The sequence below is a fragment of the Sinocyclocheilus rhinocerous genome, unplaced genomic scaffold (assembly GCF_001515625.1).
Source record: "Sinocyclocheilus rhinocerous isolate Xijiao unplaced genomic scaffold, SAMN03320098_v1.1 scaffold1549, whole genome shotgun sequence".
NCBI classification, from domain to species: Eukaryota; Metazoa; Chordata; class Actinopteri; order Cypriniformes; family Cyprinidae; genus Sinocyclocheilus; species Sinocyclocheilus rhinocerous.
In genome coordinates this window covers 436,928-451,444 of record NW_015633205.1, presented here as the reverse complement: position 1 = coordinate 451,444, position 14,517 = coordinate 436,928, and the positions used below count along the sequence as shown (strand labels likewise).

Genomic DNA, 14,517 nt, shown 5'->3' with positions numbered 1-14,517 from the left:
AACTACACCCAGGTCAAAGGTAAAATGTATGCATAGAATTCAGGCAACCAGTGCTTGAAGTGGAAAAAAAGAAGTTCCGATACTCATGCCCCCACCCCCTTCATTTATTTATTTATATTAAATAAATAAGTACTTTTTAATAATTCACAATGTATGTATAGTGCCACAATCAATCAATCAATAATTAAATAAAAGTTTTCAATACAAATTAGCACAAGTCAAGCTGCGATACCAAACAGGACCACAGGGAGAGCCAAAGACCACTAAATCGCCTGCCTTTACTACTATACGGATCCATTCAGAATCGCTAAATCTCTGACCACCGCATAATCAGCGTTCATTATAAAACACTCTTGCATTTAAGCCAAATACACGCTGAAAATAATAATTTTACTGACATCTGGACGTAAGTCACTATTCTTTCCACAATCGCTGATGAAATCGGCCGTGTTTTCTCTGCATTATGCTGTTTTGAACTTACTGTTCGAATTTGTTTACTGGATCCTTGGACTTTGCAGGAGTTTACCGGTTTAAAATGATGTGCTTCATCAGCCTGCTTCTTTTAATTTTAAGATATTATTTTCATTATAAAGTACTACTGATTCAAATTAGTAATCAATAATTAATTATAATTCTACTACTCTGCGCGCCTCCCCTGACATGCTCTCGCGCCCCACACACTCTGCTTGCATTCATTCACGTGATTAGTCGAGATGAGAAGTGATCTCGCCTGGGTATAGTGTGATTTATATAGTGTCCTTTCTAATCATATTATGGGATCATATAATCACCCAGACCCTGACGCTTTTACTCTGAGTACCGGCTACATGTCAGAAGTGCCGGTACGCACAAAAAAGTGCAGGTACTCTAAAGGCTAAAATATAGAAGTGCCGGTACTGCGTACCGGTGCGTACTGGCCCACTTCAAGCACTGTGTAAAACTACATTTCAACGTTTGATGGAGCTGGTCCTCAGAGGGCTTCCGTGGCACATCTGCATGGTATACCTCGATGATATTTTGATTTACAATAAAACCTTTGAGGAACACATGTCAAGCCTCAAAGAGGTGTTTTCGAGAATCCAATCCGCAGGGTTGAGACTGAACCCACGCAAATGCCACCTTGCCAGAGATCATGTAGTCTTCCTGGGCCATGTAGTTTCTCGAAAGGGTCTTCAGCCCGACCCCAAGAACACTGAGAAAGTTTTGAACTGGCCAGTTCCCCGTTCTCCTTCTGAGGTGAGAGCCTTTGTGGGACTATGTTCTTATTATAGACGTTTCGTCAAGGACTTTTCGAAACTCGCTGCGCCACTGAACCAACTCGTTGGTAAAAATGTGCCCTTTGTGTGGAACGCTACGTGCAAACAATCATTTAACCACCTGAAAAATGTGTTGTCGTCTGGGCCTGTCGTGATATTGCCTGACTTCAGTGTGCCCTTTAAAATTTACACTGATGCCTCCAACCTGGCTGTCGGTGCAGTTCTCGCGCAGGACAGAGATGGGCGTGAACATGTGGTGGCATATGCCAGTCGGGCATTGAATTCCACACAGAAGCGTTGGTCCACATTTGATCGTGAGTTGTGGGCTATTGTGTGGGCAGTAAGGGAATTCAAGCACTACATTGGACTTGCCTCATTTACCATTATCACAGACCATCGACCGCTCTTAGCTCTTCGGCGTCTGTCCATTGATAATGACCCAACAGGGAGAAGAGCGAGATGGATCCTGGAGCTTGATCCGTTGAATTGGGTCATTGTACACAAGGATGGACAACATCACAAGAACGCGGATGCGCTTTCTCGCCGCCCTGAGACACTTGACACGAACGTGTCGGAGGATAGTGTTAAAGGGGTGCTGCAAGTAAATGTGGTGAGTTCTAATCAAACAGGCATTGACATTGCACATTCCTCTGAAGTCAAGGATTCTGCAGGTGATGCGACTGCGGAGAGCTCACTTGACAATTCAGACAGCATGTCTCCCATTAATGCGTTGTCTCACAGTTTGTCAGACATTAGAGCTATGCAGAATGCTGACCCTGACATTAAGACTGCTTTGAGCTGGGTGGCACATGCCCAAAGACCATCCAGGAGAAAATTACAAGGAGCTTCTCAGTGCTTACGGAAGCTTTGGACTGAATTCAACCATCTTTCTATCATTGATGGACTGTTATGCCGCTCAGTTTGCTGCCCCCCACTCTTGTATTTAAGCCAAATACACGCTGAAAATAATAATTTTACTGACATCTGGACGTAAGTCACTATTCTTTCCACAATCGCTGATGAAATCGGCCGTGTTTTCTCTGCATTATGCTGTTTTGAACTTACTGTTCGAATTTGTTTACTGGATCCTTGGACTTTGCAGGAGTTTACCGGTTTAAAATGATGTGCTTCATCAGCCTGCTTCTTTTAATTTTAAGATATTATTTTCATTATAAAGTACTACTGATTCAAATTAGTAATCAATAATTAATTATAATTCTACTACTCTGCGCGCCTCCCCTGACATGCTCTCGCGCCCCACACACTCTGCTTGCATTCATTCACGTGATTAGTCGAGATGAGAAGTGATCTCGCCTGGGTATAGTGTGATTTATATAGTGTCCTTTCTAATCATATTATGGGATCATATAATCACCCAGACCCTGACGCTTTTACTCTGAGTACCGGCTACATGTCAGAAGTGCCGGTACGCACAAAAAAGTGCAGGTACTCTAAAGGCTAAAATATAGAAGTGCCGGTACTGCGTACCGGTGCGTACTGGCCCACTTCAAGCACTGTGTAAAACTACATTTCAACGTTTGATGGAGCTGGTCCTCAGAGGGCTTCCGTGGCACATCTGCATGGTATACCTCGATGATATTTTGATTTACAATAAAACCTTTGAGGAGCACATGTCAAGCCTCGAAGAGGTGTTTTCGAGAATCCAATCCGCGGGGTTGAGATTGAACCCACGCAAATGCCACCTTGCCAGAGATCATGTAGTCTTCCTGGGCCATGTAGTTTCTCGAAAGGGTCTTCAGCCCGACCCCAAGAACACTGAGAAAGTTTTGAACTGGCCAGTTCCCCGTTCTCCTTCTGAGGTGAGAGCCTTTGTGGGACTATGTTCTTATTATAGACGTTTCGTCAAGGACTTTTCGAAACTTGCTGCACCACTGAACCAACTCGTTGGTAAAAATGTGCCCTTTGTGTGGAACGCTACGTGCAAACAATCATTTAACCACCTGAAAAATGTGTTGTCGTCTGGGCCTGTCGTGATATTGCCTGACTTCAATGTGCCCTTTAAAATCTACACTGATGCCTCCAACCTGGCTGTCGGTGCAGTTCTCGTGCAGGACAGAGATGGGCGTGAACATGTCGTGGCATATGCCAGTCGGGCATTGAATTCCACACAGAAGCGTTGGTCCACATTTGATCGTGAGTTGTGGGCTATTGTGTGGGCAGTAAGGGAATTCAAGCACTACATTGGACTTGCCTCATTTACCATTATCACAGACCATCGACCACTCTTAGCTCTTCGGCGTCTGTCCATTGATAATGACCCAACAGGGAGAAGAGCGAGATGGATCCTGGAGCTTGATCCGTTGAATTGGGTCATTGTACACAAGGATGGACAGCATCACAAGAACGTGGATGCGCTTTCTCGCCGCCCTGAGACACCTGACACGAACGTGTCGGAGGATAGTGTTAAAGGGGCGCTGCAAGTAAATGTGGTGAGTTCTAATCAAACAGACATTGACATTGCACATTCCTCTGAAGTCAAGGATTCTGCAGGTGATGCGACTGCGGAGAGCTCACTTGACAATTCAGACAGCATGTCTCCCATTAATGCGTTGTCTCACAGTTTGTCAGACATTAGAGCTATGCAGAATGCTGACCCTGACATTAAGACTGCTTTGAGCTGGGTGGCACATGCCCAAAGACCATCCAGGAGAAAATTACAAGGAGCTTCTCAGTGCTTACGGAAGCTTTGGACTGAATTCAACCATCTTTCTATCATTGATGGACTGTTATGCCGCTCAGTTTGCTGCCCCCTCACAAGTAAACCTGTAGTCCAAATAGTTGTTCCCTCTGCACTAATTTCTGACATTCTTTTGCAATTGCATGGCGCCCCAGCTTCTGCCCATTTCTCTTCAGAGCGTGTGTGGGAACAGGCAAGACAATTTTGTTACTGGCCTTCCATGTACAGGGACATCAAGGAATGGTGTGAGCAGTGCAAGGCGTGTCAGACACGGCGCAGTCCTGTTCCAGTCCATCGTGCGCCGATGGGTGGATCCCAGTCAGTGCGGCCATTTGAAAGAGTGGCTATGGACATCTTAGAGCTGCCTGCGACTTCAAAAGGTAACCGGTATGTGCTGGTTGTCGAGGACTACTTCACTAAATTTGTCAATTTGTATCCTTTGCCTAATCAGTCAGCACAGACAGTTGCACATTGTCTGTTTGAGGACTATGTTCTACTTCATGGCGTTCCAGAGACTTTGCATTCGGACCAGGGTCGTCAGTTTGAGGCGGAGGTGGTTCAGACTCTCTGCCGTTTTCTGAACATTAAAAGGACTCGCACCACGCCATGGCATGGTTGAGCGTTTTAATCGGACTCTGATTGATCAACTGGCTAAGACACTGTTGACTTATGGTGGGGAATGGGACGATTATGTGAAGCATGTGGCATTTGCTTATAATACAACGACTCACTCCAGCACTCGTTTCACGCCTTTCTTCTTGACCCACGGTCGGGAAGCACATATTCCCACTGATGTACTGTTACCCACTCGTGCTCTTGACTCTCGGATGTCAGTATCACATGCTGAGTTTGTTTCTTCATTGCTGACAAAACTGAACTCTGCCTTTAGCGGTGCACGGATGCACAGTGAGGTAGCTCACGACCGTCAAAACTGTACCATGATGTTGGCTTGCGTCACCGGCCTTTTGATGTAGGTGCCATGGTGTGGCTCCACAACCCGGTGGAGAGCCGCATGAAGCTGGCACCCCATTGGAAGGGACCTTATAAAATTGTGCAAGTCATGGACTCATGTGGTGAACTGGGACTGACTTATCGGATTGTAAATCCTTTTGACGCTGGTGAGAGGGCACAGGTAGTGCATTATAATAGGGTGCGGCCATACACATTACCTGTTTCTTCCCTGTCACAAATCCAGATGCTGTCCGATGTTCCGGACTCGCAGCCTGAGTCAATTCCCCTGGGGTCTGAAGTTTCTGGTGGAGCGAAGTGTGTTTCTCCCCAGAAAGATCAGAGTACTTTGTCTGACTCGCAGTGTTCAGTTAAGGAGTCTGAGCTAAGTGTTAGTAAGACTGGGAGAGTTCGTAGACCTCCTGGCCATTTAAAGGATTTTGTTCTGTATTGAAATAACTCTGCCTCTGTGTATGGGAGAGGGTTAGTAAGAATTTGTTCTATTGCTGAGCCTCTTGTTTCTATATAAAAAGAAAGAACAAACGTTTGAAAATTGAGAAAAAGTTACCATGTAAATTAAAAATAAAAAAATGTGGAAAGAGAAATGAGTTCGAAAAAAAAGATAAATATATATAGGGGGAATGTTGTGTTCTAATCATTGGCTTGTTGCCATCATGTTAAGAATGTGCTCTGTACTTTGTTTAGAGTCTTATTGTACACAGATGTTCATTGTTTCTGACTTATTCTGGCACATAAACGGGCATGTTTATTTTGTGAGGGGGGGATGTATGTAACAGACTTTATTTGACTGTTATATTGCACTAATTCTGGATGTACGGGCGCTCGTTATGTGTGTGTGTGTAATGCATTTATCCCCTCTGGGCTTGCTGTAGATAGGCAATGGGCATGCGCACTTTCTGCTCTAGAGTGTCGCGGGTTTTTGAGCTCTCTCTCTGGTGTGTGACGCATAAAAAAAAATTAAGAAGAGTTCAGACGCTCTCGTTTTTATTGTTTTCTTATTCCTAAGTGTTCAGGCGAACCCTGCACGAACGCTCGGTCACAATAGGAAACTAAACTCTGAACTAGTGTTGTCAAAAGTACCGACCGCGATATCATTTGGTACTGAAATTTTAAAATCGCCCATTTCCCACTAACATTTGAGCACTGTTGAGCAGATTCTTAAACAACGCTGATTGGTGGATCTATCTATGTGCAGATGTAACGATTGTTGTCCCCAATGTGGCATTTACACATCTCACACAACCGTCACACAATTTTAATGGACGAAGAAGACTCTGGTTGTGTGTTCTTTCTTTTATTCTCCGCAGTAATGATGATCGTGTCTGAGGAATACATCAAAATGTATTATTACACAGGGTGAAAACACTGCAAACATAAACCGCAGCAGCAGTGTCAGCCATTTTCTGCTGAACTATATACAACTTGTAACAATTCCATGTTAACAAAATAGTGTTTTCACCCTGTGTAATAATACATTTTGATGTATTACTCAGGGTGAAAACACTGCAGACATAAACCACTGAAATAAGAAAAACATAAAATAAACAAATTCACTCTCATTAAGGGTAACTGTGTGTTATCCATTTAGCCATCTGAAGCTACATCAGCAGCAGCACGTTAATTTCACCGCATGAGACACGAGGTACAACGATAATTACTCAACAAAGTTTACATCGGACATATAAACCCATCCAACTCACTGTACATTTGTTCCTATAATCACTAGGGTTGGGTATCGTTTTTTTTTCTTTCGCGGGAGAAGGTGGGAGCGGGACAAAGAAAATAGCAGAATCCCGGACATTTTGGGCAATTTAGAAATCCTGGCCGGACGCATTTTTTTAGGTCCAAAAAGAGGGCATGTCCGGGGAAAAGAGGACGTATGGTCACCCTAATTTATAATCTATTGATAATCGATGTATTCTTTTTAAAGTAGCCTATGGAACATATGTTCTGGATGATGTTTCTTATGTCCGTTTCGGAGAACCAGAGGACAAATATTTCAATCGATCGCACAGGCATGGCACCAAAATGAGGCACCGAAATCTGTGTTCTGATTCGGTTCTAGTACATACCGGTTACATAGGTACCGGTGCCATATTGGTACCGGGTTTCGGTACCCAACCCTAATAATCACTACAAACGTTTACGTTTGAAACACTCAAATTAAAACACACTTTTATCACATTTTTAACACAATAAACAGGAGAGAAGAGAAACACGCTTACCCGCAGCAGTGTCAGCCATTTTCTGCTGAACTACAGTAGGCGCGCAAGGACAAAATAATGAATGTCTGCAATGCATTAACCACTAGGGGGCACCAAAACACAGTTTTATTTAATTTACCCTCTAATTTCATGTAATTCAACACCATGAATATCATTAGAATTAATGTTCTTTTTAACTCTGTTGCACAGATACATTAGGGATCCGCTGATGCTGACGGATCTGCTAATAGACACAGCTTTCAAACGCTCCCGTGTGCTTCTGTGTGAGTGCTCGGTGAAGAGGGTGAAGCGATGATCAGTGTAGGCAATCACAGTCATATCTGTTGAGCACGATATCTGTTGTGAACAAAATTTCCAATCAGTGCTTATTAAAAATCTGCTTAACAGCGCTCAAATGTTTGCGGGAAATGGATGTTTTTTTTCAATTTCAGTACCGAATGGTATCGCAGTCAGTACTTTTGACAACACTACTCTGAACATTTGACTTGTTTAATCAAAAACATTAACATGAAACAGGAATATAACAAGAAAATTAAATATATTAAGACTACACTAAACAAAATTAAATAACTAAATGACAAATAGAAAGATAACATAAAATAGGGCTGTCAAGTGTTTAAAGTTTTTAATCTAAATAATACTGATGTGTTGATTAATTAATAACGAATTAATCGTACATCATTTTTGGCTGAGAAATTACCACTACAATAGAATATTTAAAGTCATTGTTGTGTTAGATGTGTTAGATTCAAGATTACATAATAATGATCATAAATGCATAATGTTTTTTTTTTTAAACATTGAAATATATTTTTTTCTCATACAAAACTAAAACTGCCAGTAGGTAGTCTTAAGTAATGTCTTAATGAGTCATTCAATCATTCATTCAACTGATTCATTCAAACGTTGTCATGCGTCTAGTGTCGATGATAAATGCGCACGAAGATGAAGAAGGTTTCACAGTCTTTAATAAATCCACACAAACGATAAATCCAACATAGAGGAAAGTAATCGACACAAACGCAAACATTCACAATACCAGACAAAGACTAAACTGAACAGACCGAAATATAAATGAGCCAAATGAGGCCAAATGAGGATAATTAATGAAACACACATGAACATAATGATGAAATCAAATCAATAACCTTGACAATGAACGAACTAAACAGTGAAAACAGTGCAAACAGAATCAAAACAGTGACTAGGTGTGACAGATCGCCTCCCTCCCAGAAGGCGCAACCTCGCGCCACAGAGAAGTAAGGGACAGGAGATGGCGGAGGGATGGCGAAAAGGGATGGCACAGACAGGTTGAAGGAGGTTCTGGAGGTAGCCGGATGACCAGGAGGAGGATGCCCAACAGAGTCCAGGGTGGTGATGACGGAGGGAGGAGCCATGGAGGAAACAGGAGGAGCCAGTGCGGACCAGACAGAGGTAAGAGCCAGGGAGAAGACAGGAGGGAACAGGAGGAGCCAGGCGGGACCCAGACCCCAGCCATGATGGCGGACCATGGTGGAGTTGACAGAGGCAGGAGCCGGAGAGCCGATGAGCCAGGGCGACACTGAGGATCTGGAGGGCCAAGGCGGAGCAGATGGCTCAGGCGACCGAGGCAGAGTTGGGGATCCGGAAGGCCGCGGTGGAGCCGGAGCGACAGATGACCAAGGTGGAGTCGGAGGGAAAGAAGGAGCCTGACAGAACCGGAGGGACGAGGTGTAGCCGGAGGAGTGTGGAAGTCCCGAGCTGACGGATGGTCGACGACTGAACAAGGCGGAGCCGGAGGGACGAGGGAGCCTGGCGGAGCCGGCGGACTGACGGGCCATGGCGAAGAGGAGGGAAGAGGAGGGAGCTAGGAGCCATGGTGGAGCTGTTGGGTCGACGGGCCAAGGCTGAGTCTGGGACACAGAGGCTGGAGGCGGTGGCAAGGGATCCTCTAGCTATGACGCCGATGGGGACTGGTAGACCCGCGGTGATCCCACCGCACAGATGGTGGGCTGAGGGTGAGGAGAGGGGCTGCCAGGAGACAGCGGTGGTGATGGTGAGGACTGGTACAGAGGTGGTGGGAGAGGGAGGCTGGGCAGGAGTTCAAGATACTCAGGGGGCTTAGGAACGGTGTGTGCTGCCCACACACACACCATAAGGCCACTCTCAACACCGGGAGCGCCTGTGACAGGCTAACGCGCTCCGTGGTCATTGTCACACAGTCAGATGGTTCAGGGCAGATATACAATTCAGGGCAGGTAGAGATTTCAGGGCAGACAGATAATTCAGGGCAGACAGATGATTCAGGGCAGGCAGATGATTCACAATCTGCCTCCATGGCCGAAACAGGACTGACAGAGAGTTCAGATGGGAGAAGAGCGGGCAGGTCTGCATATATATCCATATTGAAATCCACTGAGCTCAGCTCACCCTCAGCCATGGTGCTGTGGGCGGAGCTTCCCTCCGCGCTCTCGCCGTCCATGGCCATCTCCCTCATGGCAAGCACCGTTGCCGGCACATACACCTGAATAGACACTCCGAGAGGCTCGGGCTCCGGGACGATCTCCAGCTCTGTCGCTCTCGCCAGGACTAGATGGTTGAGTGCATAGTGCATAAAATAAGTGCATGGTGTACAGTGCTTCATTTGGGACACAAATGCCAAGTTCTTTCATGAAACTCTAGATGGTGCAGACTGATAGGTTCTTAACGTAACTGATTATATTCACAGTGTTAAATGACTTGGCACAAGCTGATTGGTCCATGTTGCATATGCAGCCAATGAGTGTACTGCTTTACATTTAAGTGACTGGTTAACATTTACTTGAGCATTTTGCAGCGCGCTTTTAGAGTTCCTCTGAAACCTCCCACCTTCCCCAGCTCCACCTGTCTGCTACGGGTTACGCTATTTGTGCAGCAGCAGTATGTCTTAAATACTCACAGCACCGTATCGCCATATGCATTGGCAGTAGCAAGTTCCTGTACTTGCTTGCAGCAGCAGCAGCAGCAGCAATAATCTACAACTACGGCTATAACCAACAGCAGCAGCAATTCACCATTCACAAAGACCCTCCCTCCTTAGTTACTGTTGCCATCTCCGACAAACAATGCAGCTCTCACACTACACTTCATGTTCTCACGCAGTGAAAAATACATCGTGGAGCAAAGAGGAAGCTGACAACGTGCCGACAGACAAGACGGAGCAGGTTACTTCTGGTGTGAAACAAGGTCTCAGGACTCTCAGATTTCAAATGTTGTCATTTTTAAAGAAATTCAAACAATAAATACCGTTTTGTGGCTCTTTAATGTGTCGTGACAGATCACTATATTGCCTCAGTTCAAACACGTGAACAGATCGTCTTTTCATATTTAAGTAAAGCACGAAATGAACATGAATAAACATCAGAAAGTATTATATTTCAACTGCAGAACACACCATTTTTCAAGTTTAAGTCCACCGATGGTATTCTACTCTTCTGTCTGATTTGTGGTTAAGGCTAGAAGGGATACAGCTGTGGCTACTGGGCATGCACATTTACATATTTTCTGATCCAACAATATAATGTGAAACCTATGAAAATTGTTTTAAAAAGCACATTGTGCCATAGTTTCATCACTTTAGAGTGTCGCAATGACCGTCATTTTGCAGTAAAGGACCTGTCATAGTTTAATGAGTGGGAAGATGACATGAAGCGACGCGAGGTTAGTTGCACTGAAAACAAATGAGAGCACACATGTGCATACAGCTCCCGATCAGGGCGAATTTCACAGGGTTTTGTCCACAGAATGATAAGAGCATATGTTTTAACATATTATTTTATTATTTCACACTCAGTATTTTAACTTCTGCGCTGCAAGCCAAGCCTACAGCGCCGGACATGGACATATTTTCTGGAACGCAAAACAAGTACTTTAAAGGAATTGTTTTAGCTTCTTGCTGTTACTGTGGCAGCCAACAAACAGCACAGCTTAACCCCACGCACATTTTTATATTTAGTTATATTGAAAAAGTTTCAATTCAGTCAATCTTTTTTACCCCATTTTAACATGGATTTCTATGAAAACCGGCCATAGCTGTCGGGCAAGATGGCGGACAGCAGCGGCGTCACATAATATCCGCGTTCTGATTGGTCAATTCAGCAGCATTGGTGGAAGTCGTGGCCTAATGGATAGAGAATCAGACTTGTAATCCAAAAGTCACGGGTTCATGTCTCAGGTCCGGCAGGGATTGCAGGTGGGAGGTGGGGATGTGTGTGTGTGTGTGTGTGTGAGTACTTGGATGGGAAGACAAAAACCCATATTTAAAACACCTTTTAGGGGCATTAAACTGCATAGGCTACGTCACACAGTCAGTCATCATCCTGCATTATGTTTGTCATTAAGCAACTGCATGCGATGTAAAATAATGTACAAGTCGGTCCAGGAGGCCTTCTGGGTTTGCATGTTCTGCTTGTGTCTATGTGGGTTTTTCCACAACCCAAAGACATGCAGCATAGGTGAATTAGAGACAATAAAAACTGACAGCATGAATGTCTATGTGTGAGCCCTTTGATGAACTGACTGTCCGTCCAGGGTCTTTCCCCTGCCTGTGGCCTAAGATGCTGGGATATTTTCCAGGCTATGGAGTAGAGCTGCACGATTAATCGTTAAAAGATCGCGATCTCGATTCAGACAACCACACGATCTCATTTCTAAATGACAACGATTCTCCCGTGTCTATTAAACCTTTGAAAAAGTCTTACCGGATCATTCAAATCTGCGTTTGCACTGCCGCTAACACACAGAGAGCAGTTACCATGTTTGGTTAAGAAACGCAGAAGAGAATTCTTTAAAAAACATTAAAAATCTTACTGATCAAAATCTTTTGACTGGTAGTGTATATTAAAATGGTTAATATCTCAATTCCCATGGAGAAAAATCGTGATTCACATTTTAGCAAGAATCGTGCAGCCCTACTATGGAGTATACTGTATTTAATAACACTGTCTCAAATTCATCTGCTGAGGTATGTAGCGATAACAACATAAAGACATTAAAAAATGAATAAAAAGTAAAAGTAAGATTTACAGGAAACCGGTCATCAGTAAGGAGATTTATATAGCAGAATAAAGTAATTCCTTAGTGTATTATGTGTCAGCATTCTTACAGTTGCATTCTGAATTCATTGTTGTAAGTGTTTAAAGTGCCGCTATTATGGGATATGAAAGGTTCATACAGTATTTTGGTTTTGGGAGTCCCCAACAACAGGTTGACATGCATGCAAGGTCAAAAAACACTTCCATTGTCTTATAATATGCATTTATTTTCCACATAGAGTGTAAGTATGTGGGAAACACTGTTGCTGTAGCAGTCTTCAGTAAAATGACAGGGACACAACACAAGGTTGGGGCTATACAGCTGTGGTATTGCTGTAAAAATGAACTTTAACCATTTATTCTTCACAGCCTCATCCTTTGGCAGTAAAAAAAAAACCGGATTTACCCTCACAGTGCAGAGCAAACGTCTCCTCAACATGATGCTATCCACAGGAATCCGCTACGGTGTTTGAGGGAGGGGGGATCAAGTTTTCCCAGGTCTGCGTGCGCAACAAGTGGGCGGTCAATATGCTAATGTTTCATGTTGACGTCAACATGAAACAGCTTCGGATTCGTTTTAAAAACTATTCATTGACATGTTGGGGGCGTGTTAGAACGAGCCGTTTTAGGTAGGCGTGGTTAACTCTTAACTTTTATAAAGAATATCTCTTTGGTTTTGAGACTTTAGTGTTTGCAACTTTACAGATCTTCTTTATGCACCAAGAGCTTGTAACACTCCAAAGAGAAAGGAAAAATTGAAATCGCATCATATGACCCCTTTAAATGATTCTGAGTCGACTCTTTCTTTTGAGAGACAATAACTTTATACACAGTGCACTTTCAGATTTAAAATTTTGCAGGATGTTTTCATTCACTTAGAGCTGTGTTACACACTGCATGAAAGGTAATTTTCAAAAATCCATAATATGGGCACTTTAATAGTGCCCTTTGGCTAGCCAGTCACAATACTGCTTTAGTAGTTCAGATGAACAGAAATTAATTTCATAACCCGCCACTAAATGTCTATCAGGCCAGATATATCAGGCCTATCTGTGTGAGCATCTACAATTCCTTACAGTTTATGAGCAGTAGTTCAGTAATACAGTGTGTTTCTCCAGGTGGACAGACAGCAGCAGTGGATGGAATATCAGTCCAGGAGCTGAAAATACAGAAGAAACTGTCTAGTGGTGCTCTTGTTGCAAATCAGTCTTTACTAGTTCTACCCAGCCGTGTACCATGTGAGGTGAGACACACAAAAGTGTCTTTTTTATAATGTGCCAATGTGCCAATTCTATATAAACTGACTTTTTTCCTGTTACTTTAAGGGATAGTTCACCCAAAAATTTTAATTTTGTCATCACGTACTCACCCTCATGTCATTCCAAACTCATAAGACTTTCGTTCATCTATGAAACACACATTAAGATTTTTTTATGAAACCTGAAAGATTTCTATCACCCCACCTAAAGCCGATGTAGCCGAAACTTACTTGTAAACAAAACCTAAATTAAATAATAAAAAACGATACAAAACCGCTGAATTTATATGGTTTACTTTTTAATTGGTTTCTTTATAAACTTTGTCATAAATTTCCTTATGAACTTTTTGAAGCTTAAAAGTTTGGGTGGAATGGATTTCAAGGAACAGGAATCTCCCAGGTTTCATTAAAAATATATCCAAGGGCATATAGGTTTGCTTTTGACATTGGTGGAGACATGGTAGCACTTTATTTTACAGTACGTGTACTTCCCTGGTACATACATGGCAAATATCTTGTACCTACAGGTAATTGAGTGGTTACACAAGGTACTTATCTGAAGTGTATGTACATGGTAACAAATAAGAAACACAGCTGTACTTAACAGTCGTACATGCATGGTAATTTGTTTGTACATACAGACACGTGTGGGTAATAACGGTCACTTACAGGTAGTGCCCATACATGGTAACTAATTAATACTTTACTGTACTCACTGATGTATATACATGGTAAATATGTAGTACTTACAGACAAGTGGGTACAAAGAGGCACATCCATACAGTATCCGTATATGGTAACTAATAAGACACATTACTGTACATACTTATGATATGTACATGGTAAATGTGTAGCACCTACGGAAAAATGTGGTATTATGTGGTAACAACCAAGACACATACTGTACTTGTTTTGTTTTTTTTATGGATGGGCGCTTTTTATTTAACTTCTTTTGGACTGATGAATGCAACACCCACTGAGTGGCATTAAACAGCTTGAAAGATCAAAGACAATTTTTAATATAACTCCGACTGGATTCGTCTGAAAGAAGGAAGTCATA

The 14,517-nt window shown here is 43.1% G+C and overlaps 1 protein-coding gene across 1 annotated transcript in view; it reads left to right on the top strand.

Annotated features, from left to right (window-relative positions):
• Positions 1 to 14,517, top strand: part of LOC107743946 (B-cell scaffold protein with ankyrin repeats-like) — a 138,416-nt gene that overhangs the window by 7,554 nt on the left and 116,345 nt on the right. Inside the window, exon 3 of the mRNA XM_016557407.1 lies at positions 13,318 to 13,442. Within this exon, the coding sequence (XP_016412893.1) occupies positions 13,318 to 13,442 (125 nt within the window). The remainder of the gene's footprint in view (positions 1 to 13,317; positions 13,443 to 14,517) is intronic.